General features: G+C 43.5%; 1 protein-coding gene across 1 annotated transcript in view; it reads left to right on the top strand.

Annotated features, from left to right (window-relative positions):
* PDGFRL (platelet derived growth factor receptor like) overlaps window positions 1–25,174 on the top strand; it is a 69,982-nt gene that overhangs the window by 18,050 nt on the left and 26,758 nt on the right. Inside the window, exon 2 of the mRNA XM_042933836.1 lies at window positions 810–1,107. Within this exon, the coding sequence (XP_042789770.1) occupies window positions 810–1,107 (298 nt within the window). The remainder of the gene's footprint in view (window positions 1–809; window positions 1,108–25,174) is intronic.

The raw sequence follows: 25,174 nt of genomic DNA, 5'->3' as shown, positions 1-25,174 counted from the left end.
CCTGGGTGGCTCAGTTAAACGTCTGACTCCTGATTACGGCTCAGATCATGATCTCACAGTTCGTCAGTTTGAGCCCCATATCAGGCTCTGCACTGACAGTGTGGAGCCTGCTTGGGATTCTCTCTCTCTTCCTCTCTCTCTGCCCCTCCCCTGCTCTCACACTCTCGCTCTCTCAAAATAAATAAACTTAAAAAAAATAAACAGTAAGTTCAGAATGAACAATGGTCACCCTGAGACCCCAAGGACCGGAAACAGCCCTTGAATCAAGTGACTCTGATGCTGCCATTCTCTGTGGCCCCTTAGAGACTGTGACACAGCGTGAACTACACGCAATGGTCTTTTTGTTTGGTAAGTGCAAATTTTAGTTCACAAGTGCAATATTTCACTGAATTTGAACAAAATCTTTTATTTATTTTTTTTACTGTTTATTTATTTTTGAGAGAGAGAGCGTGAGTGGGGTGGGGGCAGAAAGAGGGGGAGACACAGAACCCAAAGCGGGCTCCAGGCTCTGAACTTGTCAGCACACAGCCCGACGTGGGGCTCAAACTTGCCAACCGTGAGATCATGACCTGAGCTGAAACTGGACGCCTGACTGACTGAGCCACCCAGGCGCGCCTTGAATAAAATCTCTGAAGCTAACACACATTCCCTTTCAGTTACTCGTTGTTTTGCAACTAAAGGGTGAACTGAGATAATGGCTATTCCTGAAAATTATTTTGATGAAGGAGAGTGGTGCCCCAAAGTTACCCGTTGTAGGTGTTGAATCCTTCGGGTTTGAGTGCGTTGTTCTTTCCTCACGTTTGTACTAGTCACTGGCCAACAGCCTCCGAAGAACAAGCGTCCAAAGGAGCCGGGAGAGAACAGAATCAAGCCCACCAACAAGAAGGTGAAACCCAGAATTCCTAAAATAAAGGACAGGGACGCAGCTGATGGCACACCAAAGACGCAGTCAATAATGATCCAGATGCTGGAGAAAGGCCGCTTCCAGAAACCTGCAGCTACCCTGAGTCTGACAGCAGGGCAAACCCTCGAGCTTCGGTGTAAAGGGAACAAAATTGGATGGAGTTATCCTCCCTATCTCGACACCTTTAAGGACTCCCGTCTCAGGTGAGCATTTATTTATTTATTGTTTTACTTGCGTTGGGTCAAGGGTCCTTCCTTTGTTAAGCGCGGCATTGTTTCTGACATACACGATTTCGCCCTAATAGCTTATAAAAAAATGAAAGCTCAATAAGCAAACGCTGTAGATTTTATTTCTTTGTCCAGTTTTTAAAAATTATTGCACATCCAAGGCCCCAAGGTGACTCAGTCAGCTAAGCGGGGGACTCTTAATTTCTGCTCAGGTCTTGATCTCACGGTTCATGAGATCAGGCCCCACGTCAGGCCCTGCGCTGGCAACTCGGAACCTGCTTGGGATTCTCTCTCCTCTCTGTCTCTCTGCTCCTCCCTGCCCTCCCCCCCTTTCTCTCTCTCTCTTTTTCAAAATAAATAAAAATTGAAAAAAATCTTTAAAAAAGTACTGCAAATCCTATCCACGTGAGTTAAAACAGTGAAATTTTATAGGAAGGCACGTGACCAGTGATTGAAACTGTGATGCGTAGAGATATTTAAGAATTCATATAGTAAAAATAACGAGCCCGGTCACTGCTTTCTGTCATTTTTAGTAATTATAGTGAAAACTGAAATGCCCTAATTGGAGATGCCTGTGAGCAACTTGAGGCGATGCCAACCTAAACTGGTTTTGAACTTTTCAACTGCTTCTGGTTTGTTTTTACTTTCCTGAGCATATGAGTTTTATATCCAGGGCTTCTTCAATTGGTGACAGGCCAAAGATTTCTCATGTTTGAATCAGAACCTTCAGGAGCCTGGATTTCTTGTCCAGACAAGTGGTTAAGATGATGCTTAGGAAAAGTGTTAAAGAGCAAAAACACGGAGCACAATTCAGTGAGTCCTGGGAGGAGCCTGGGGCCTCCGGGGCTGGGGATCCGGTGCATATTTGGGAGGGGGTTCCCCCCAAACCCCTGCATCTCCATTTCTTCATGTGCAAAATAAAGGGGATGGGATTGCATGATTTCTAAGATTCTTTCCAGCCTTTTCTTCATATGATTTAGGAAAGGGAAAGGCAGGATATCGCTTGTTTGGGATGACTCAAATGGAGAAATGAGCATCTCAGGCATCAGAAACTCCTCGTGTTCCTGACAGGCTCATTTTCAGCACAGACTCGCCCCACACATCTTCCCCTCCCTCTAGGACATCCCTACCTGCTCACCTGCTCAGACACTAGCCTGGGGATTGTCCTGGCCTCCCCCTACCCCCGCTCCTCCCAAACCCCCACATCCTCTCAGTCCGACCCAGCCCCAGCCAGTGTTGCCCCTCACCTCCGGTCTTGAACCGCAAGAACCACACCCAGATGTCCTCCCGGGCTCCTTCTCACTGGATTGAGGTCTTAAAAATGTGACCTGATCACGTCACTCCCCTGCTTACCGGGTGGGTCTCCACTGGGGTCAAGTCTAACATCTTCCCCTGAGGGATGAGAACTTCTTTGAACTTGGAATCTCTAGATTAGTATTGCTGCTTTCACTGGCCTGGGCTCCCTCGGGGGTCCCCTCTGCACCTGGCTGACTTCAGCCTTGCTGTCACTTTGTCTGGGAAGGCTGTGTCCTGCCTCCAGGGGTACACTTCCCCATGGCCGAGGGTACATCCTCTTTTGAGCAGTGTTCAAACTTAGGACTCCTTTTTTTTGTTGTCTTTTAATTTTCTCTAATTAAAAAAAAAATTTTTTAATGTTTATTTTTGAGAGAGAGAGAGAGCTCGAGCGGCGTGGGGGGTGGGGGGTTGGGGGGAGACAGGCAGAGAGGGAGGGAGACACAGAATCCGAAGCAGAACAGGCTCTGAACTATCAGCACAGAGCCCAACATGGGACTCAGTCCCACCAACGGGGAGATCATAACCTGAGCCGAAGTCCACGCACACAACTGAACCACCTAGGCACGCCATGAATCCCTTTTTTTTTTTTTTTATCTCTGCTTTTCATGGGGCTTAACTGAGTCCTTGGCATTTTGATTTAGCTGTTGAATGACTAGCCAATCTTCTCCCCCTTCTTACACACATACACCTTGCAGAATAAATAAATTAAAATACATACAATTACTATTTCCCCAGCTGTCTAACCTCTTGTATTAAGACTTTTCCACATTGTATTCTGAAGAGACTCTTCTGGGTTCATGGGATGTAATAGTGTACAGTTTTTCTTGAGGGCTATTAGGTTGGATGAAGAGCTGGGGGTGAAACAATCAGATGGTTTTTCCTGTTTTCATGTCCACACTTAAATTGTGTGTGTGCATCCCCTGCTTGGAACACATCTGGACAGATTTACAACGATATACCTTTTAAATGACTTAATTTTCCAAGGGAAAATTAAACAAAAATGTAATACATGTTGTTTACCACCAGAATTTAGCTATTTTAAATTATTCTGAACAGTTAATCTTGGACTTACACTAAGTGATTTAAACCTAGATGATTTGGCCCCTGAAGATTTAGTATTTTCTAGATGTATTTTCAAAGTTGTATTAGCCACGATATGTTTGAAAATATCCTGAGGACTCCAAGTAAAGTGAACATGAATCTGAATTGAAGAGAAACATCAAAAAGCTGAAAAAGCCAATTTTGACTTCTTAACATTAAAGTGTATTCATTCAAAGCCCAGTCAGGGCTTTATAAGAAAGTAAAGACAGATGTAGGCCCCCAAGGACTTTATTTAAAAAATGTGAAAAATGTGAAAAACATCTAGTCATGACTCTGTATCAAACAACAACAACAAAATCATGATTTATTTGACACCAGAGATTCAACAAATTGACTCTTGACGTCTTTCCCGGGACGTGGTACCTTTGGATAGAGGGGAAGTATTCATCCTGTGTTTTCTTTTCCTGTGGAATGAGTTCTTTCCAGTATTCTGACAGCTTTGGGTTTGGAAGCTCCCCAGATGTGCCTCCAACAAAGCCTGGTCATTTTAAGGAATTTTGGTAGCTTTCTGGAACAAAGTCCACAATGCTACCACATTTGTCCAAATTTAATCTCCTGACCAGAAGAGGGAATGGGTTATAGAACAGAGAAGTCAGGCTGAGGCACAGCTAGATTGGAATCTTGCCTTTACTAATACCAGAAAAGTGATATATTTTTTTTAAGTTTATTTATTTTGAGAGAGAGAGAGAGAGAGAGAGAGAGAGAGAGAGAATCCCAAGATGGCTTTGTGCTGTCAGCACAGAGCCCAACTGGGACTTGATCTCACGAACTATGAGATCAAGATTCAGAAGTTCAACTGACTGAGCCACCCAGGCGCCCCGAACCAGCAAAGTGATCTTTGCTCAGTCATTTGCCTAGAACCCACTTTCCTCACCTGGATTATGGAGATTATATTACCTATTGTGAGCACAACCTGGCCCCTAGTAAATGTTCAATGAATTGCAACTAATCATTACTAAGCAGTGTATATTTCTCAAGCACAATAATCAAGTGATCTTTTGGGAAAGTTAACTGCGACCAAGACTCAGATAAATCAGGGAACTATGCACAGCCAATGTGACTTTTAATACAGAAGATCCACAAAAGACTGCACACATCTTTCCTTTTTCACTTAATCAATCTTTGTAATCTGGGGCCTGTGTCCATCTTCCCCCATGAAAATCTAAGCCCTTTGCTGGCAAATACCACGTTTGTTTGGTTCATCGTCAGATTCCTAGCACCTTGAACAGTGCCTGGCACACAACAAAACTCAGGAAACAGTCGATGGTTTCCCCAGGGGATTAGTGATCATATCGGAAGCCAGTTCTTCATCATGCATCTGTTCATTCAACATTCAAAGATAAATACACTTAGTACCGACATGTGCACTGTATATATGGGGTGGAGGGTGATAACAAAATATGGATGAATTTTATATCGAGGGTCCCGTGCCACCTTGGACCCATCCCCACTATCTCAGCCTTTTGTTACTTCATCTCATGGAGCCATTTCATCAGCTGACACCCCCTCCCCAGCAACTTCCCCTCTTTATCCATCTTGTCTCCTTCTGTGCTCATTAGACTCCAGAGTTTGTTCTTTCTACCAAACTTTTTTAAATTTTTTCACATTTTATTTATTTTTGAGAGAGAGAGAGACAGAGCACAAGCGGGGGAGAGGCAGAGAGAGAGGGAGACACAGAATCTGAAGCAGGCTCCAGGCCCTGAGCTGTCAGCACAGAGCCCAGCGCGGGGCTCGAACTCACGAACTGTGAGATCATGACCCGAGCTGAGGTCAGACGCTCAACCAACGGAGCCCCCCAGGGACCCCTCCACCAAACTTTTGAATCGATCCTAAGTAAGTTATGTTGCCCTCTGTTTTTCCTTCATTCCTTCTTGGAAATTTCCAACCCCAAATGAACCTGTTCTCCCACTTCTTCTTGCCCACACTTGGGCACTGAGCACTGTTGGAGGAACCCATACAGCGGCCAGATGGGTGCAATTAGATTGTGGTCACGTCACTTGTATCTGGCAAAGCTGGAGAGATTTCTCAGAAAGCTCACTTTTACTCTCTTCCTAAACCTCTGATCTTTTCCATCTCTCTCACTTTGAGCTAATGAAATTCTCAATTTATTGAGAAATCGGAGCCTTTGAGTTGCCTTGACTTCATCTTAGTGCATCTCTTCCTTCTCTGTTCTTACAGTTAGAGGGGAGGAAGGATTCTCCCTCCCTCCTGAGACCAAACTGTGCCTGTACCCGGATCTCACCCTTGCATGCTTTCTCAGGTGCCTTGAGATATCAGTTATTGCCTCTCTGTTGGGCATCTTCAAGCTCCCCTTCCCCGTGGGGTCCTCTCCATAAGCCTTCTCCATATTAAGAAATCCTGCCTTGGCCCCCAAGTGCCTTCCAGCCACCTTCCTCTCTCACCTTCACAGTCAAGCTCCTTGGAGGAGTCTCTCTCTCTTCACTCCTTGTCTCCTCTGTCCTCTCCTATTTACCCTCCACCTACTCCACCTGACTCCTGCACCACTACTCCACAGACGTTTAATCACCAACGTCAAGGTCACAAAACCCAGAGCTTTCTTGTCAATCCTTGTGTGACCTGCTCCACCGGCCCATTCAGCAGAAGGGAACACGCTTGGCTTCCACAGCACCATTTTCTGCCAGTTTTCTTCCTGCCTCAAGGGCCCCTCCTTGAAGTTTGTTTTACCAGCTCTGCTCACCTACTCCCCCAGACATTAAATGTTGGTTCTGTGTCTTCTTCTCTTCTCGTTACATGCTGCCAAATGCCTTCCTTCGATCATATGGCACACCTAACTGTTTCTGCTGAGCACCAGATACGCCTCTCCAGCGGCCTGCTCAAGTGCCTGAGCCTTTCTCTAAACGTAGTCATGTAAAACTGAGCTCATAAGCCTTCTCCACACCTGGTCATCCTCCTGTATCCTTCAGTTCAGTGAATGGCACTAATTCTACCCACTTGCCCTTGATCAAAGGCCTGGAATCACCTTGGAAACTTCCCTTTCATTTCCACATCCAATCAACTACTGTTGGATGCCCCAATGACGCTGCTATTTAGTTATTTCTTGATAACTTTTAGTTATTTCTTCTTTCCACCATGGCAGCAATGACTCTAGTCTTTGCGTGGACTACAGCATAATCCTGTAACCTAGCTTTTCTGTACCCAATCTTGAACCTGACCTCAGTCTTCCACACAGCAGTCAGACCTTTCAAAGAAGCACATCTGGTTCTGTCACATTCCTGCTTTAAGCCCTTCATTAGAGCAATTCTGTTGCTCTTAGAATTAAGTTGAAACTTCTGATATGGCCCACAAGGCCATGCATAAGGTGACCTCTGTCTTTCTCTCCTGTTTCGTTTCACTTCATTCTCTTGTTATTCACACTCCAGGTTCTTTGGACCCTTTCTGATGCCCAGATGTGCCAATCTTCTTTCTTCTTGCCTGGGTCTTTGCCCATTTGGGTCCTCCTGCCTGTCATGCACATATTCCAAGACCTCCGGTCGAATCTTCAGACCCAGGCCTGTCAGGTCCTCTCAGTCCCTGCCCTACACTAGGCCCAGTTATACACCCTCACTGAAGCCCTCAGCAGCAACAGAACAATCACCTCAGTCATTATGTTGTGTTCATGTCCCTCACTCAGCTAAAGGCTTGGCAGAGATGTGTCTGTTTATTCATCAGTGTTTTCCTAGGACCCAGCACAGCGCCCAGTACACACAGACCCTCCATCAGTGTCTGAGTGTGAGTATGGTGCTGGGCACTGAGCACAGAGTGGGTCAGAAGTCAGGCCCCTGGACTCATGAGAACTGCGACTCCAGGAACAAGGTCATGGAGCTTGAGAGACAAAAGGACCTTAGTGACCTTAGTAGCCATTATGCTTCAGTGCCTTCTTCTTAACAAATGAAGAAACTGAGCATCCTAGAAGGTAGATGGCTGGTCCGGAGTGACAGCAGGTGAGGGGCAGTGTGAGCCTTAGACCCTGGCCTCTTGGTCCCCGACACTTGGGCTGTGGTTCTGCCCAGGTGCTCTGACGTGTGTCTGATGGGACACACACCAAAGAGCACTCTCGTCCTCCTGGAGGTAGTGGCTTCAGGGAAGAGAGATTTGATGTTGACTTTTTTTTTCTTTAGCTTTTTGAGTACTTGACTTACAAATCTGATTTCTAAAGTTAAGACTCATCACAGGAATAAAAGTTATACGCTTTTCCAGAGGGGGCACTGATTTCTTGCTAGGACTGCTTTGAATTGAAACTAATTGAAATTTCACATCGATTTCGGTTAGCTTTGTGGACATCAGAAAGGGAAAACATTACACTGGGCTGCTTTGAAAGAAGTCCCTCAATGGCCCCTCATCCTGCAAGTGGACGTTGACCACTGCCAGGGATGACCCGAGATGATGCTGTCTAGGGTTTCTTCCGGGTCTCCCCTTATGCCTGCTCCATTCGCGTTGGGGAACCCATGTGATTAGAAGGCCCACTAGATGGCAGGTTTCAGCCGTGTTACGCTTCTAATCCTTTCGCCAGTAAAACAAACCTTTCAAAGGAGGACCGGTTGGGTAAAATAATTACACCCTTGTGCTGATAGTTCTCTCCTTCTCTTAGAATACTCGGTGGTGAGTTTCAAGTTCTATTTTCAGCAGTCTAGAATTCAGTTTCCCAAAACACACAGATAAAAAAGGGGTGGGCATTTGTTAGTTCCTGTGCCCCTCCGGGATAAATTCACTGGTCGGGCTGAGTCTTCTCAGAGCACTGGGCACTTGAATGGCTTAGGTGGTCCTTCGGAGGCTAACAGTAATGTGCTGAAGATTCTGTATGTTTAGGTGCTGAAATGGATTCAGATTGTAATTTCAGATTTAGTCCATCCCAGATCACATAGATCTCCACTCTTTTGAGATCAGAAACAGCAAGGATATTTTTCTGAGTATATTTGTTATTATTTATTGAGTGTTCTATTTCATTTTTTGTTTTTAATGTCTATTTATTTTTGAGAGGGAGAGAGGGGGGGGGAGGGGGAGGGGCAGAGAGGGAGACAGTATCTGAAGTAGGCTGCAGGCTCTGAGCTGTCAGCATAGAGCCCGACGCAGAGCTTGAACTAACGAACCACGAGACCATGACCTGAGCTGAAGTCTGAGGGTTAACCTACCAGGTCACCCAGGTGCCCTGGAATGTTCTGTTTCATGATTCCTTTGCCCATCACCCCTCCTGCTTTCCCACTGTTTGTCCATCTTTCCAGGGCAACCCTCCCTTAATTTTGTTTGTTCTTCTTTTCCCTCAATAATAATATATAATAATAAATAATATTATTTATTTTTATTATTTATTCTATAATATATATTTATATGTATGTAATATATAATATATTTATTATTATTATTATTATTATTGTTTTAGCATCTATGATGTTCATGGTCCTGTGCTAGGTAGATGCTGGAGATACAATGATGACCAGGATAGACACAACATCTGCACTGTAGAGCTTTTAATCCTAGGGAAAGACACTATTAAACAAGCAAATAAAAAAATTTTTTTTAACATTTATTCCTTTTTTGAGAGACAGAGACCAGTGTGAATGGGGGAGGGGCAGAGAGAGAGAGACACAGAATCCGAAGCAGGCTCCAGGCTCCCAGCTGTCAGCACAGAGCCCGATGCAGGGCTCGAACTCACAGACCGTGAGATCATGACCTGAGCCAAAGTCGGACGCTTAACCAACTGAGCCACCCAGGTGCACCTAAGCAAGCAATTTTAATACATCACCGCGTGAGTGCCTTTTTAGCGGAAGCACAGGGTCAGAGAGGAGAAAACTCAAGGGAATACCTGAAGCCTGAGAGTTGACCAGGTGCAGAAGGGGATGGGAAAGAATGTAAGAAAATTCCGGGAGAGAACAGTAGGGGGAGCTGCCTAGAGCTGAGAGAGTATAGCGCCTGGGGCATTGAGGGTGTTGGGAAGACAGTGTGGCTCCAGGCCTGGGAGGAGAAAGAAGGTGACCGAGGAGAGATGATGCTGGAAGGTAAGCAGGAGTTGGCCCACAGAGGGCCTTGTCAGCTGTGCTGAGGCACTTAGAGTGAAATGGAAGGGCCTGGCGAGTTGTTGACCTAAAGCCTTCACTAATCGATACACAGAGAAAGTACAGAGGGTTCTGAGCACCACAGCGTGAGGGTTATTACTTCTCACTGCCTTTGGGAGAAAGACAAGGTCAGTTCCCAGTCACAGGTGTACCCGCTCTTCCTCCGTGCACCTCGCCCATTCTCCGCAAACTGAGGTCTACAGACATTCTTGGACCTAATGTTTCTTTGCAAATTAAAAAAAAAATGCTTTTATTCTATTGATAGTATAAAAAACGTTAATATAAGAATATTTTGGATCATCTGATCATCCTCTATTGGGCAATCAAATAATCCACTTCCGTCTTCTCTGGAAACATTTTATTCCTTCAGTCTCTTCATAATAGACTTTCAGAGTTTAGAGCAGGGGGAATCTTGGCACAGTGGTGAGCCAGGGAAGAAAATAAGAAACTTAAGACAGGGGGCCCAGATGATGGTTTAAATTATAAATCGATGTTGGGTAAGAACAGGCAGATGTTGTAGATTAAAGCTGGCTTGTTAACATCGTCACAGCCGTGAAAACAAGCTGGGCTGATCTGATCATAAAAAAACCCTGACCCTCCTAGAAAATCAGGGCCCAGGCATTGTCTTTCAGGACGTTTCTGTGTGTCTGGTCGGATGTTAGCATTTTCCAGTCAAGAACTTGAAGTTCGGAGGAGTGGGTGGGGCACAGGCGATCTCTTTGGTGGCTGGTTCCTATGAAAACAATAAATAGCTTCCAGAGAGAGGGGAGGGCATCTGTTCTCACGGGGCTCACTCCACCCACCGACAACACAAAGGGAAGGCGGCCGAAGAAGCAGACAGCTGGCGCCCGGCCAACCTAATCCTTTACAGCCTCACGAAGGAGTGTGGTCTGGAGGACATTTTAAAAGGAGAGAAGGATGTTAAGAAGTGTTGATGAACAGAAGAATCCCGCTGTTGAGAGAGAATCGGCACAGATTTTGGTAAATATTGTGAATCACATTGTGGTGTTGTACTGAGCCAGATGTCTTTTTTTCCCCCTTCAGTTTATTTTCTGTCGGTCAAATAAACATAGTTGTGAAATTGACCGTCTTAACCATGTTCAAACACACAGTTCAGAGGCAGCAAGTGCTTTCATATGGCTGTGCACGTTTCTTTTTAATTCAAGCTCAATTTCCTTTGAAGCTCATTTTGCCTTCTTTTTGGAGCAGAACAAATGATGAGGTTTCACGAAAATTCTGGCACCCTCCTTTGGCTTTTGGACTTACCTAGGAGTGCTGTTTGGGTCCCATGTGCGGTGGGAACAGCCGAACTCCAATACTTGCCTTCAAGTGGGTTTCTACCCCCAAACACAGCTGAATGAAAAGTAAATAGCTTATCCACCCCTAAAGGTACAGCTCTCTCTTCCCAGACTCCGTGGTACCGGTGCCAGGCCTTCCAACATCCCCCCAGGGATGGATGGGGCGGGGGTGGGGCAGTGGCAGGATACAAGACTTCCCCGGGTGTACTAGATGTCCTGACAATGTTCACGTTGCAGAAAAACAGCTCTGTTCCTGTCAGGACATGGGTGGGGGAGGGCAATCATAGAAGCAGCCACAATGTGGGGCCGTTGGGATGCAATGAAGTCATGCAAGTAAAGCTTGAATCAGTAAAGATGAGCTATTTTTGTTCAGAAGACTGCACCCAAAGAAGTAAATCACAGGAAAACAGCCAGTTGTTTCAGGAGTGTTTTTTTTTTTTTAAATTGTTGTGGGCATATAGCTCAGTCTTGTGCCAACTCTAGATGTCCGTGATGCGGTGGAGTGCTTACTGATAGTCAGACTCAGGGTCCTGAATACTTGAAGATCCAGGAACCTCCAGTCTACTAGGCAGGGAAATGGGTTGGCGTGCATTACACAGCCTTGTGTGAAAGGAAAAGTGAACTAGGCTTGGAGGCTAATTTATAAATAAAGCAGAAAAATGTTTCTTGTTCTTGTTTAAAAAGAATTATTAACCAAAACATTTCATTGCTTGAGCCTCCTGAAGGTTGGGTTCTGTGATCCCAGATGTATTGCACAGCATTAAAATATAGTAAGATGACAATAAAGTCAAATTAATGCATCAAACCAAAGACACTAAAGGAATATCACAGCATTATACGTGATGATAATTTTGGAGACTATCGTAAAATGGGACATTATTTATAGGATAACATTAGGTGATTGCCTGTATTTTACAAACAAAACCCTGCTTTAAAAAATATGTACACCCACCATAAAAAAAGATGTGTATGTGTGTGAGATACGAGATTTAATGTGCAAAAATGAAAATGCTAACATAGCCTCATCGTCTTCTGACAAATATTTAAATACGCAAAATGTAAATAAGACCATTTTGAAAGGTATGTCGGAAGAGGAAGCAAGAAAAGAGGACTAAGGGATAAGCTATAAAGTGGGAATTTTTTTAGTGTTTATTTTATTTTTGAGAGAGAGAGAGAGAGTGTGAGTGAGGGAGGGACAGAGAGAGAGGGAGACACAGAATCCAAAGCAGGCTCCAGGCTCTAAGCTGTCAGCACAGAGCCTGATGTGGGGCACGAACCCACGAACTGTGAGATCATGACCTGAGCTGAACCAACAGAGCCACCCAGGTGCCCCTAAAATGGGAATTTTTATGTTTGCTTGTGTATAACTGTATAGAATGGCACATTATAAAAACCAGCTAAACAGATTTTAGAGCTTTGTCTCCAGGTTCTGGGCTCTGCTTCCCTTCACAGCAATCTCCCCTACCATGGCAGCCGGCTGCAGGTGGGCAGGGGTAAAGTCACTGCCCTAGGGAATCTACCCAGAACCTTGGCTGTCACCTCCCATCATCCTACATTCCCAAACATTCCTTCTGTCCTGGGGCCTTGGGATTCTATTCCCTCTCCTTGTTTGACTGTGCATACACCCTTTGTGCAGGTTGTCTTTTGGGCTTGACCTTGACTTTGCCCTGGATTCTGCCTTTCAGATCCTACTGAATAATGCCTTAATCCCAACCTCACCCTACCTCTTAGTAGCCAGGTTCCGTCAATGCCTCACTTGCCTCAAAGGAGAGCTCATATGGCACAAGCTCACACTTGCCCCTTAGAACCTTGCTTTACTTTATGAACTTGACATGGTAGCTGGGACAAAGCAAGACGTGGGATCCTATGTACCAACCAAAACTGATATGAGAGAATATGCCCTCATACATTTGTTTACATAGGTGGCTCATGAAATGGTACAAGATATGCTATCAGCTGGTGGCCGTCCTGGGGGAAGGGGCAGGGGGCCACAACCATATGTATACAAGCAGGAGGGGTGACCAGGGCAACTGTGTCACAGCTTGAGACTAATAGGTGTTCAGCTGAGCAGAGTGCATGTCAGACAGAATTACCGGTAGCCTATTTTATATAGAGAGACAGTTCACTATGTCAGGAAGGCATACGCGAAAACAAAACAGAAGCGGTCCAGACCACAGCAGTTTTTGAACTAGTGGAATAAATGACATACGTACCGTATATAATCACAGAGCACCTATGGACACCTGGTGGTCCAGGGTGAGTGAGTGGGGGCTGATGGGAAGGGGAGAAGATAGCTATCAGCAAGGGCTAGAGAAGAAGATCAATTCATTGAGAGATTGATTATTTGATTGCAGGAGACTGGCCTTAAGCATAAGATGGAGGGACGGGGAAAGAAATGTGTAAAACCTCCCAAGGGATAAGCCTGTGCCATCAGCTTCGGGAACCACTGATTCGGCCGGGACCCTACATTTTATAAATGAATAGATTCGACCCACAGAGGTGAAGGGGTGTCTCAAGTCAGTGCAGCTTTTAGTAAAAGTAAATGCGGCTTGAGTCTAATTCCCAGAGCCCTTCTGGTCTCAAGAAGGCAGTCTGCTTCTTCAGGCTTGTTCAGATTTATCATCCAAGTGGCATTAGTGTCAGCGGGCACCTTGAAGTGTTAGCAAGGTGGGAGGTTGTGTGGCTCTCTCTCTGCTGCGCGTTCCTTGCGGAGGGTGTGAACGGAGCCTGGCCCGTGGGTGCTGCATTCACTATTATAACTTGACCATAATACGCTCGCTGTGGCCGTAAGCCAGAGGATTAGTAACCACAGCTTGTTTTCCTCGCAAGGCTGGTGGAGGCTGGCTCCATTGTCTTCTGCCAGCTCCTCTTCCAGGGTCTGTTCTCCCTGAAGACGTGGCCTTGAGGATTCAGCTGAGCAGAGCTGGGGGATCTTTTCTTCATGTTACTCAGAGAAGTGCTCATGGGCTTGCTCTCCCTAGTATAATTAGAATTGCCAGAAAGGCAGTAATGTGAATTGTTAACATGAATGCCCCCTGTCCCTCAGAATCCTATGGTTGCCAAGTCTGAGAGATGACCTGGTCTGAATCACATGACAATGATTTTTTATTTCTATGCGCTTCTCCACGGGGAGTGCACATCTGCTAAGTTTCTCTCTTACCATCACCCGTAAACTTCCTCTCAGTCACACATTTGGTCAGCCCTTGGTTATGTATTAGAAATAATAGACACAGGTTTCCTTTCTAGTGCACAGTGGGAAGCATGCCAAGGGATTCCGTTCCCAGCTCTGACTCTAACTGGCTGTGTGACTTTGGGTGAGTCACTTGATCTCTGTAAAATGAGGGATCCAAGCAGATGATTTCGTTTTCGTTTTTGTTTTGTTGTTGTCGTTGAAACACTTTTATTTTGATTAAATGAGAATCATTCAGGAAATAACACTGTAGTTAGGATTAGACAGATTGGTTTCATATTCTGACATGTTCTCTAACTAGCTCTGTGACCTTGAACAAGGGATTTAAGCTTTCTTTCTTTTTTTAATTTACATCTAAGTTAGTTAGCATATAGTGCAACAATGATTTCAGGAGTAGATTCCTTAATGCCCCTTATCCATTTAGCCCGCCCCCCCAACCCCTCTAGCAACCCTCTGTTTGTTCTCCATATTTAAGAGTCTCTTCTGTTTTGTCCCCCTCCCTGTTTTTATATTATTTTTGCTTCCCTTCCTTTATGTTCATCTGTTTTGTATCTTAAAGTCCTCATATGAGTGAAGTCATATGAAATTTGTCTTTCTCTGACTGACTAATGTCACTCGGATGATACCCTTTAGTTCCATCCACAGAGTTGCAAATGGCAAGAATTCATTCTTTTTGATTGCCAAATAATACTCCATTCTATATATATACCACATCTTCTTTCTCCATTGATCCATCGATGGACATTTGGGCTGTTTCCATACTTTGGCTATTGTTGATAGTGCTGCTATAAACATGGGGTGCATGTATCCCTTTGAAACAGCACAACTGTATCCCTTGGAGAAATACCTAATAGTGCAATTGCTGGGTCATAGGGTAGTTCTATTTTTAATTTTTTGAGGAACTTCCATACTGTTTTCCAGAGTGGCTGCACCAGCTTGCATTCCCACCAGCAATGCAAAAGAGATCCTTTCTCCGCATCCTCGCCAACATCTGCCGTTGCCTGAGTTGTCAATGTTAGCCATTCTGACAGGCGTCAGGTGGTATCTCATTGTGGTTTTGATTTGTATTTCCCGGATGATGAGTAATGTTGAGCATTTTTTTCATGTGTCGGTTGGCCATCTGGATGTCTTCTTTGGAGAAGTGTCTATTCATGTCTTTTGCCCATTTCTTCACTGGATTATTGGTTTTTTGGGTGTTGAGTTTGGTAAGTTCTTTATAGATTTTGGATACTAAACCTTTATCTGATATGTTGTTTGCAAATATCTTCTCCCATTCTGTCTGTTGCCTTTTAGTTTTGCTGATTGTTTCCTTCGCTGTGCAGAAGCTTTTTATTTTGATGAGATCCCAATAGTTCATGTTCGCTTTTGTTTCCCTTGCCTCTGGAGACATGTTGAGTAAGAAGTTGCTGCGGTCAAGGTCAAAGAGATTTTTGCCTGCTTTCTCCTCAAGGATTTTGATGGCTTCCTGTCTTACATTGAGGTCTTTCATCCATTTTGAGTTTATTTTTGTGTATGGTGTAAGAAAGTGGTCCAGGTTCATTTTCCTGCATGTTACTGTCCAGTTTTCCCAGCACACTTGCTGAAGAGACTGTCTTTATTCCACTGGATATTCTTTCCTGCTTTGTCAAAGATGAGTTGGCCATATGTTTGTGGGTCCATTTCTGAATTCTCTATTCTGTTCCATTGATCTGAGTGTTCTTGTGCTAGTACCATAACTGTCTTGATGATTACAGCTTTGTAATACAGCTCGAAGTCCGGGATTGTGATGCCTCCTGCTTTGGTTTTCTTTTTCAAGATTGCTTTGGCTATTTGGGGTCTTTTCTGGTTCCATACAAATTTAGGATTGTTTGTTCTAGCTCTGTGAAGAATGCTGGTGTTATTTTGATAGGGATCGCATTGAATATGTAGATTGCTTTGGGTAATATTGGCATTTTAACAATATTTGTTCTTCCTGTCCAGGAGCTTGGAATATTTTTCCATTTTTTGGTGTCTTCTTCAATTTCTTTCATAAGCTTTCTATAGTTTTCAATGTATAGATTTTTCACCTCTTTGTTTAGATTTATTCCTAGGTACTTTATGGTTTTTGATGCAATTGTAAATGAGTCAATTCCTTGATTTCTCTTTCTTTTGCTTCATTGTTTGTGTATAGGAATGCAACGGATTTCTGTGCATTGATTTTATATCCCAAGCAGATGATTTCTAAAGTCCCTTCAAGTTCAAAAATAACTCTTAGAACTTGTACTTAATTCAAGTTAGATGGCATGGGGCCAGTGAGTATGAACCTTCAACTCCATTTCGCTCACTGAATTCTCTTCTCTTCTGTACAGTCACCTATGACTCTTGTCCACATAGCATTATGCCAAGCAGAAGGCTGTGGTATAGACAAGCATAAGACAAGGTTTCTGTTTGGGAAGGGATCATTTCACTAGCAAAATATAATAGGGAGTTCAAAGTTGCAAACTGCAAAGCATTACGTGATAAAGGCATTCAGTGTAGGGTGTGAGAAGCTTAGATCAGTGTGTACTGGGCCATACCAATAGCATCTAACATTTGTGAGCGATTATGCGTGCTAGCATCCTTCTGGTACCTTGTATGTACATTTACTAATTTAATTCTCATAACCCTAGAGACTGTTATTATCTCCATGTCTCAGATGAGGAAACTGAGTACGGCAAGATTAGATAACTTGTTCATGGTCACTGAACTGTTGTCGGGTAACTGGGGACATCGCGGGGGTTGAGGCTTGACCCAGCCAGACCCAGACAAGTGCCAAAGCTTCTTGGTCTTGTCACAAGAGTGAATTCAAGGACAGACATGTAGCATAGCAGTTGAATAACACAAATGGGAAAATTTATTAAAGTGAAAAGCATGCTCAAGATATGAGAGCAGACCAGCTCAAGAGAGAGAGCACTGCGCCCCCAGGGTTTGGGTTTCTATCTTTTATCAGCAGTTGTTAACTAGGGGGCAAAATATTTATTACTTGGGGCTGGGAAGCAGGATTTTTGCTTCTTCCTAATTTTCTTCCTAATTTGGTTGGGCGTTTTCTGTCATGGCATCTGCCATCTTGGGCCTTTCTGGTTCCATCTGGCTTCTTGTGGAGTGCTGTGAGGACAGGCCTCTGACCTTGTGGATAGATGACCATGATTTCCTCTTTGCTGACCTGCAGGTATCCTGTTGAAGCCTAACTGTCTAATCTAACAGAGCCAGTAGTAAGTGGTGGAGACAGGAGTTGAACAAAGGAATATGACTCCTGAATGCATGCTCTTAACCAACTATTAAAGAACAAAACTTCAGGCAGCCTTTTATAGGCAGAAATGGGATGGGACAAGGAAGTTATTAGCAAAAGAAAAGAAAGTATTGTTTTAGACTAGGTCACTTTCCTTTAGGGGGAATGGCAGAAGGTCTTATCATACAGATGACCTCTCTAGTGCCTATCAGGAAATTCCAGATTCACTGGTTTAAAATTCCACTCCGGAGAAGAGGCTAAAACTGCAGTTAGGTTAGGTATTAAGTCTTGGTGGGACCTAACATAAGTGACTCCATTTTGAGCCTATTGTTTCTTTTTAACATTTACCCCCTTTTGATTGAACTCAGCCTGAGAGTCGTGGTAAAGATTTAAGGCACCAGCACCACTCACAGCGACCAATTTGTAGTTCTCAAAACTTTCCTTGATCCTGTTTTTTGCTGAATCACTGTGGTATTCACAGGTCAAGACTTCAGGCTCACAGTTTTTTAGTCAGTCATTTTCTTCGTTCCTTTTTTGACATTCCAGTTTCAGGGAGACATTTGCTTGGTGGTTAGTGACTGCAAACATGCATTTAAAGCCTCCAAGAGACTACAGTGTGTCAGAGATTCTTATAATAAGTGTAAGAAGGATAATTTCCAAAAATGTTTGGAGTGCACTTTGGAGTCTTGGTCCCCAAGACCCAAACCAAAGAGAGACTCCTGTAAAAGGAGTCCCCCTTTCAAGGCTTGTAGCTTGCCCAGTGACCATACGTAACTGAGTTTCAGCTTCCCCAGAAATGTTAATCTAGGTACTGCAGGTGCTGTTGGCCACAGCACAGACACCTTATTGCTCATCTGAACGATAATTATGTTACCAAGAATAACTTTGGCCAGTGGTGCCTGGGTGGTTTAGTCGGTTAAGCATCTGACTTCGGCTCAGGTCATGATCTCATGGTTCGTGAGTTTGAGCCCCACATGGGGCTCTCTGCTGTCAGGGTAGAGCCCGCTTCAGATTCTCTGTCCCCCTCTCTCTCTACACTTGCCCCACTCACACTCTCTCTCTCAAAACTAAATATACATTAAAAAAAAAAAAAAGGATGACTTTGGCTAGAGAGTGTAAGGATCTTTGCTGGGTCGTTAGTGTCTTGGCAATGGAATCTGAAGTGTCTCCAAGACTTAAGGAGAGATTTCTAATCATATTCTCATTTGTACTTATTCCTAGACCAGGGGTCAATTAAGTTTTTAGTGAATATGATAGAAGAGACAGATAGAAGACAATCTCCTATCCTGAAATAAAAGGGCATCCTATGTGTTCACAAAGATGGGCTAGTAAGATCTCCTAATCATTGGGGGCAAATCTGATTTGGATAATCATGGGAATGTGGAGGTACAAATGTACTAAGATTCACATGTTCAAATGTGTCTGATTTGGTACATATTGCTAAGGTGGTCAATTGTAGTTTACAGTGACATTGGGAATAGAGAAAGTGGTCATAGGGAGGATCAGGGGATCTCCTACACCCTGACAGATTTAGCCGTCTGAAAGATTACCCTTTTAGGAGTGGCCCGGGAGATACAGATGAGGGCATTATCTTTCTAGGCCAATGCGAGAGTAAAGAAAAGAAAAAGGAGAAAGGTTTCTTGTTTAAAGTATGAAGTCTTGATTGGTGTCTTGGGTGGATGTAGTCTACTTCGATGTCAGTTACTTCCCTTCCTTGTCAGTTTGATTCATAATGTCTGTACAGGGCCAATAACAGCTGGAGCCTTCTTTAGCTGTAAGATGTGAATCCGAGGCTCAGTTGCCTTCTCATTTTTCAGCAGTTTTAGTGGTCAGGAGCGCTTGATAATGTCACTTTCAACAAAGCTCAAAGACTGTCTTCCTCTGCTAACACTTCCAGAATACCCAGTCATCAGGCTCTAGACTGTGCCCAACAGGATCCTCTGAATTGGGATCCAGGAACGTTTCTTTAAATGTGTTGATGATAAGCTTGAACATGACACATTAAAGACTTATAGTAGCTGGTCATACTAGTGTGAGAGAACAAGGGACCAGAAATTATAAACCACTAGATGTTGGTCTGCTCATGACTATCTTGTATGGAGTGAGCTTATATTTCCAGAGGATGTTCTTTGAATTGTCAGCAAGACCAAAGACAATACCATAAGTCAGGGGAGTCTAGTGTTTTGGAAAGTTTAGAAACTTCAAGTTTGAGAATCCCATTAGTTCTCTTGACCTTGCCTGATGATTGAAGATTATAGAGACAGTGATACTTCCAAGAGGATTATAGAGACAATGATAATTCCAAGAAGTTTACAAGGTTTTGCTTCAGGCTGGTATGATTTGCCCAATAAAGTGGGTGCCTCGATTACTGGAGGTTGTGGAAAGTATACCCTAAGTGGAAAACACATTTTCGAATAGTTTCTTTACTATTGTGAGGGGATCAGTTTTGCAGCAGTGGAAGGCTTCAATCCATCTGGAAAACACACCTACGATAACAACATATTGACAAGCCATACTAAGTGTCAATTGAATGAAGTCCAGTTGAAGCTATCAGAGGACACAAAGGGAGGAAGTCTGAAGCCTCTATAGGGAAAAATAGTTTTTCCAGGATCATGGACCTTTCAGGTCAGATAATGCTGGCAGAGTGTTGTCGTAATTTTATAGACATCTCCATACTAGTGTCGATTCATAATTTGAGTCATCTTCTATGTACTCTGGTGAGTGAAGAAATGGAGAAACTGAAAAATGGGGCTTGCCAGGGAGCCAGGAAGTACCAAGCAACCATCTTGGGTTTCCCATAGTCCCACCTGGTCATTTATTTAACAGTTATTGTTGATCCATTTTAATTTCTTTGGTTTAGGAGCAGACTGTTGGCAGGTGACAAGGATATCAGGAAGGCAAAACTCAGCAATGGAGGGTCATTGTTTGCAAAGGCAGAATGGACTTGATCTACATGTGCTATACAATCTTTAGAGATTCTGTTGGTGCTGTCTTTGCATGAAAATCAGCTAGGGAACTTCCCTGATACTAAGGTTCAGTCCTTTTAGCATAAGGCTCAATTTTGATGACAACGATTTCAGAAAGTAAGAAGATTATTTACTTATTGCTCATCTTTGGGGTCCTTGGGGAAATGTAAGAAAACCCCTTTGTTGCTATAATATCCCCACCTGATGAACAACCCCAAAGGCATATAGGCTCTCACTGTAAATATTAACAGTCTGTCCTTCCAATAATCAGCATGCTTGGGTAAGAACATGGAACCCTGCTTGTTGGGTGGTTTTAGCTTGTAGATTTATTTTTCCTTTTGGGTAGGTCATGTTGGGTTGTAATGCATAACCAGCTTGAAAATTCCCTTTTTCATTCCAATCTTGAAACAAACAAGATTAGACCAGAATTAGAGCTATATCTCATAAATAAGCAGTCACAAAATGGGACATTGTTACTTGTAGTCAGTCACGGGGCTTGCCTTCATCAAGAATAGGTAGTAACCTAGCAGGATTAAGGATGTGCAACACCTAGAGTAGGTGTGAAAGCAGAGGGATCTACTTACAGAGAAATATTGAATCAATTCAGAGTTAAGACTTTGGACAGCATGTGGAGTTTGCAAATAAACATCACTTCCTGGGGTGAAATCTTCTGAGTCCTCCACTAACTTTGCAGCTGTGCCTATATAGCCTTAAGACAACAGGGATAGGCATGCAACAACTTAATTGGGTTGTGTGCCAGCATAGGCGGTAGGCCTATGTTTATCACCATATTTTTGTGAGAGCACTCCCAGGGCCTGATTATCCCTTTCCTGCCCAAATAAAGTGAAAGCTTATGAATAGTGAGTCCCAAGGCAGGTGGTTCTTACAGTGCTTGTTTTAGCCTCATAAAAGCCTGTTCATGTTTGTCTTCTCAAGGAAGGGATTCAGCAGTGGAAATTTTAGTAAATTCATAGAGTGGAGAAGCTAATAGAGAAAAAATTAGGAACCCATAATCTGCAATAACCAGCCAGGCCCAGAAATCCATGAAGCTGTTGCTTGGCTGTGGGTCTAGGAAATGCCTGGATTAGCTTAATTCTTTTTGGAGACAGCTGAATTCCTTCGGCACTTTGATCATGACTGAGGTAATGAACAGTGTGTGGAGAAAATTGTAGTTTTTCCTTAGGGGTGTTGTATTCCTTTCAGCTAACTATTGCAGCAAGTAAATGCAATCTTTTAAGGATGCCTCTTTGGTAACTGAGCATAGCCAAAGGTCATCTCCATGTTGTAAAAGGGTCAATTTCCCAGGGAACCAAGTGGGCTTAAATTCTGGCTAAGTACTTGAGAAAATAAGAAGGGGCGTCATGGAACACTTGAGGCATGACTGTCCAGGCATATTGTCTATTGTTCCAAATAAAGGCAAACAGATACTAGCTTTTGGCATCTACAGGGATGCGGAAAAAGACGTTACAAAGGTCTGCAATAGTGAAACTTTTTTTTTTAGTGTTTATTTATTTTTGAAGGGGAGAGAGACAGAGCATGAGCGGGAGAAGAGCAGAGAGAGAGGGAGACCCAGAATCTGAAGCAGGCTCTAGGCTCCGAGCTGTCACCACAGAGCCCAATGCAGGGCTCAAACCCACAAACTGTGAGATCTTGACCTGAGCCGAAGTCGGACACTTAACCAACTGAGCCACCCAGGCGCCCTGAAAGTGAACCACTTTAACTCTGGTGGAATGTGGCAGCAGGCTGTTGGGGTTTGGAACAATTGGGAGAATACCCATTTTATTAATAGCTCTCAAATCCTGGACAAATTACCCTCCCCACCCATTAGGATTCTGGGCTGGCAAGATCTGCCTATTGCAGGGACTAGTACAGGGAATGATTAGCCCCTGGGTTAAGTTGTCTTCTGTGCGTGTGAGGTTTTGTATGGCCTTAGACTTTAATGGATATAGAGGTACGTTAGGGAGAGGTTTAGTTATAACCATCTGAATCTTTATAGATTCTGCACTTTTTATTCTTCCATTGTCCATATTAGAAATGGCCCACAGATTTTCGAGCACCTCAAATAAATTAGAGGACTTTTGTTGGATTTCTTCCTTTTTTATATCAAAGGTAGAATGTGGAAAACGAAAGTTCAGGTTGGTCAGGAAATTCTAAGGTGAGGTCTTCATTGGCTATAAACCATATTAGCTGTCTTAATTTAGAAAGAAGATCTCTACCTAACAGACTGGTTGGAATTGTATCACATAGTAAAAAGGGATATTTTTCAGTCACAGGTCCCAGAGTCATCTGTACCAGTTGAGATAAAAGCTCTCTCTGAACTTCATGAGATACCTCCACTATGGAAACCCCTTTTTGTTGTCCTTTGAGGGATCTCCTGTCCTATCAGTGTGGCGATTAAAGTAGAAAGCTTAGCTCCAGTATCAACTGACATTTGGCAGATTTTCCCACTGGTTTTAATTTTAGTTTCCCCATGGCTGTTTAAGGGAATTATTAGTAATAGTTTGCTAGCAATTCCTGAGTTCCATCAACTGTGGAAGGTTTTATATGGGAACCCTCCTTTAGAAGTAGGTGTGAGGGCATTCGAGAAGAATTTGCATACGACTATTAAGGACAGTCTCTTTTTCAGTGTTCCAGTGGATCATGGTGGGGGCATCAATCTCTGGCCCAGTGTTTTGATGGACTCCTAACTGGGTGCAATGTGAGAGACCCAGGTATTGTTGTGGGTCTCTGGCCTTGGAGTTCTTGTGGCGGTCAATCTAATGGCCTGGGGGATTTTTGCTTGTAATCTTGTTCTAGTGTCCTTTCAAAATGCTTAGCTTAGATGCAAGTTCAGTCAGACAGTGGCCTCCTGTCTTACTTGCTGCCATTTTGGAGCAGGCTGGGTGAATTTATTTATCATATGGAACACTGAATGGCATGGAAAAAGGACTTCTAAATGGGCTTTACAGTATGCCACAGGTTTATCTCCTTTTGTTTGCATGTCAATGTATTAGACCAATCTGTGCAGGCAATGAAGACTCTAAGAATGGCTTATAAATGTTCTGGTGCTGTTTTATGAGCTTTTGCTGGTCCCCGAGATGTTGAAGAATCATGTTCTCAGATATCATCCTCAGGGTTTTGCCACCTTGCTTCCTAACATGTAGCTTGGGTCTTAACAGGTCCTAGCTACACGTGTACAAGCTGATAAAGATCTGGCACCCTGGGACATAGACCCCAATAATGATTCTAACTTCTTCAAAAAATTTTTGGGATTCCTCCGTAGGCTTAGGAAATTCTGTAACTTAATTCAGTCTTTGACCCAGGAACAAAGGATACCGAAGGAGGTTTGTTTGCAACCTCAATTTGTTTTGTTTTAAAAGGTAACTGTCTCAGCGTCTCTTCAGAGTGAAAAGGCAGTTCAGACAAAGAAGGAGTAAAACATAAGTACTCCAGTGAAAAAGCTAAGGGAGAGTGAGTAGGAGTCACATGTGTCCTATCATCTTTTGTTTTAGGTACCTCTTGAGTCTTTAATTTTTCATTAGCCTTTGTAATGGGTCTTCTAATGAAGTTATTTTGAAAACTTTTGGAAGCACACCAATTAAAGTAGGCGCCCCATTCTGTTCGTTCAGCTTGGCATGCCGTGTTCTCGAGTGCACATGTAACTGGAATGTTCCCCATAAAGGCCATTGCAATTCTAGATTAGTTTTAGTAAAAATTTGCCATTTTGCTAGATAACTGCAGCTTCCAGGGCTGTAGTTCTTGTTTTTGTTTATTTGTTTTTTTTTTTTTAACGTTTATTTATTTGTTTTGGGTGGGGGTGGGGAGGGGCAGAGAGGATCCCAAGCAGGCTCTGAGCTGTCAGCGCAGAGCCCAGCGTGGGGCTCAGTCTCATGAACCATGGGATCATGACCTGAGCTGAAATCAAGAGTCTGTGGCTTGGCCAACCAAGCCACCCAGGCACCCCCAGGACTATAGTTCTTAAACATAAAATAGTAAGTATGCCGGAAGGTGGTATGCTCAGAACTCATTGTACATGAAGGATTCCATTTCTTTTAGCTAGGTCTTTGAGTTTCCAGAGACAAACTAACACCTAAGAGATTCCATCTTGGGAATCTTCTCGAGGTACCTGTGCTCTAACAACCTTTAAATGCTTGACTGACCTGTGCCCACCAATGTTGGCAGCTTTGTTGACTTCTGAGATTTCCATTTAGCAGCTAGCACTTATGTAATATATACCTAAAGAAGGCCTTCCACACGACCCAGTTCTGTCAAAATTCTGTCCAATTCTGGACCCAGTTTGCTTTTTATTTTATTTTTTTTATTTTAAAATTGAAAATTAAAAAAAATTTTTTGAGGTGGGGAGGGGAAGAGGGAGAGGGAGAGAGAAAAGCTTATGTTTTCTTAAGGGAGAAAGAAACCTTAAGGGAGAGAGAAAACCTTAACCTTAAGTTAAGTAGACTCGATGCCCAGCACAGAGCCTGATACAGGGCTTGATTTCATGAGTCTGGGATCATGACCTGAGCTGAAATCAAGAATCAGACATTTAACTAACTGAACCATCCAGATATCCTCCAGTTTGGTTTTTAAGTTGGACTCAGTCTGATCCTAGACCCAGTCTAGTTTTTAGGTTGGGTCTAGTCCATCTGTAGTTGACTATGTGGAATCTGGGGATTGGGGGAAGGATTGAACCAGCAGAATCTAAAATGGGGGACTGTGGACTGATTACAAAGAAATGGAAGAAGTCCAGCCAGCCCCAGTAATTCTCAGTGTATAATCTAGAGATAGAACCAAGGGCTAGGGTTTCCAATCAAGGAGGGAACTGTGGAAAGCCAATTAGATCAGGAGCTGGATGCAAAGTGACTGGAACTCAAAACCAAGAGAAACTTACCCACAGCCCTCAGAAAGGGTGAGAAAGAGAACTCAAAGTGTTCGCGGCC

This window comes from Panthera leo, chromosome B1, assembly GCF_018350215.1.
Source record: "Panthera leo isolate Ple1 chromosome B1, P.leo_Ple1_pat1.1, whole genome shotgun sequence".
NCBI lineage: Eukaryota > Metazoa > Chordata > Mammalia > Carnivora > Felidae > Panthera > Panthera leo.
The sequence above is the reverse complement of the archived record's forward strand: the minus strand, read 5'-3'. Positions and strand labels throughout refer to the sequence as shown.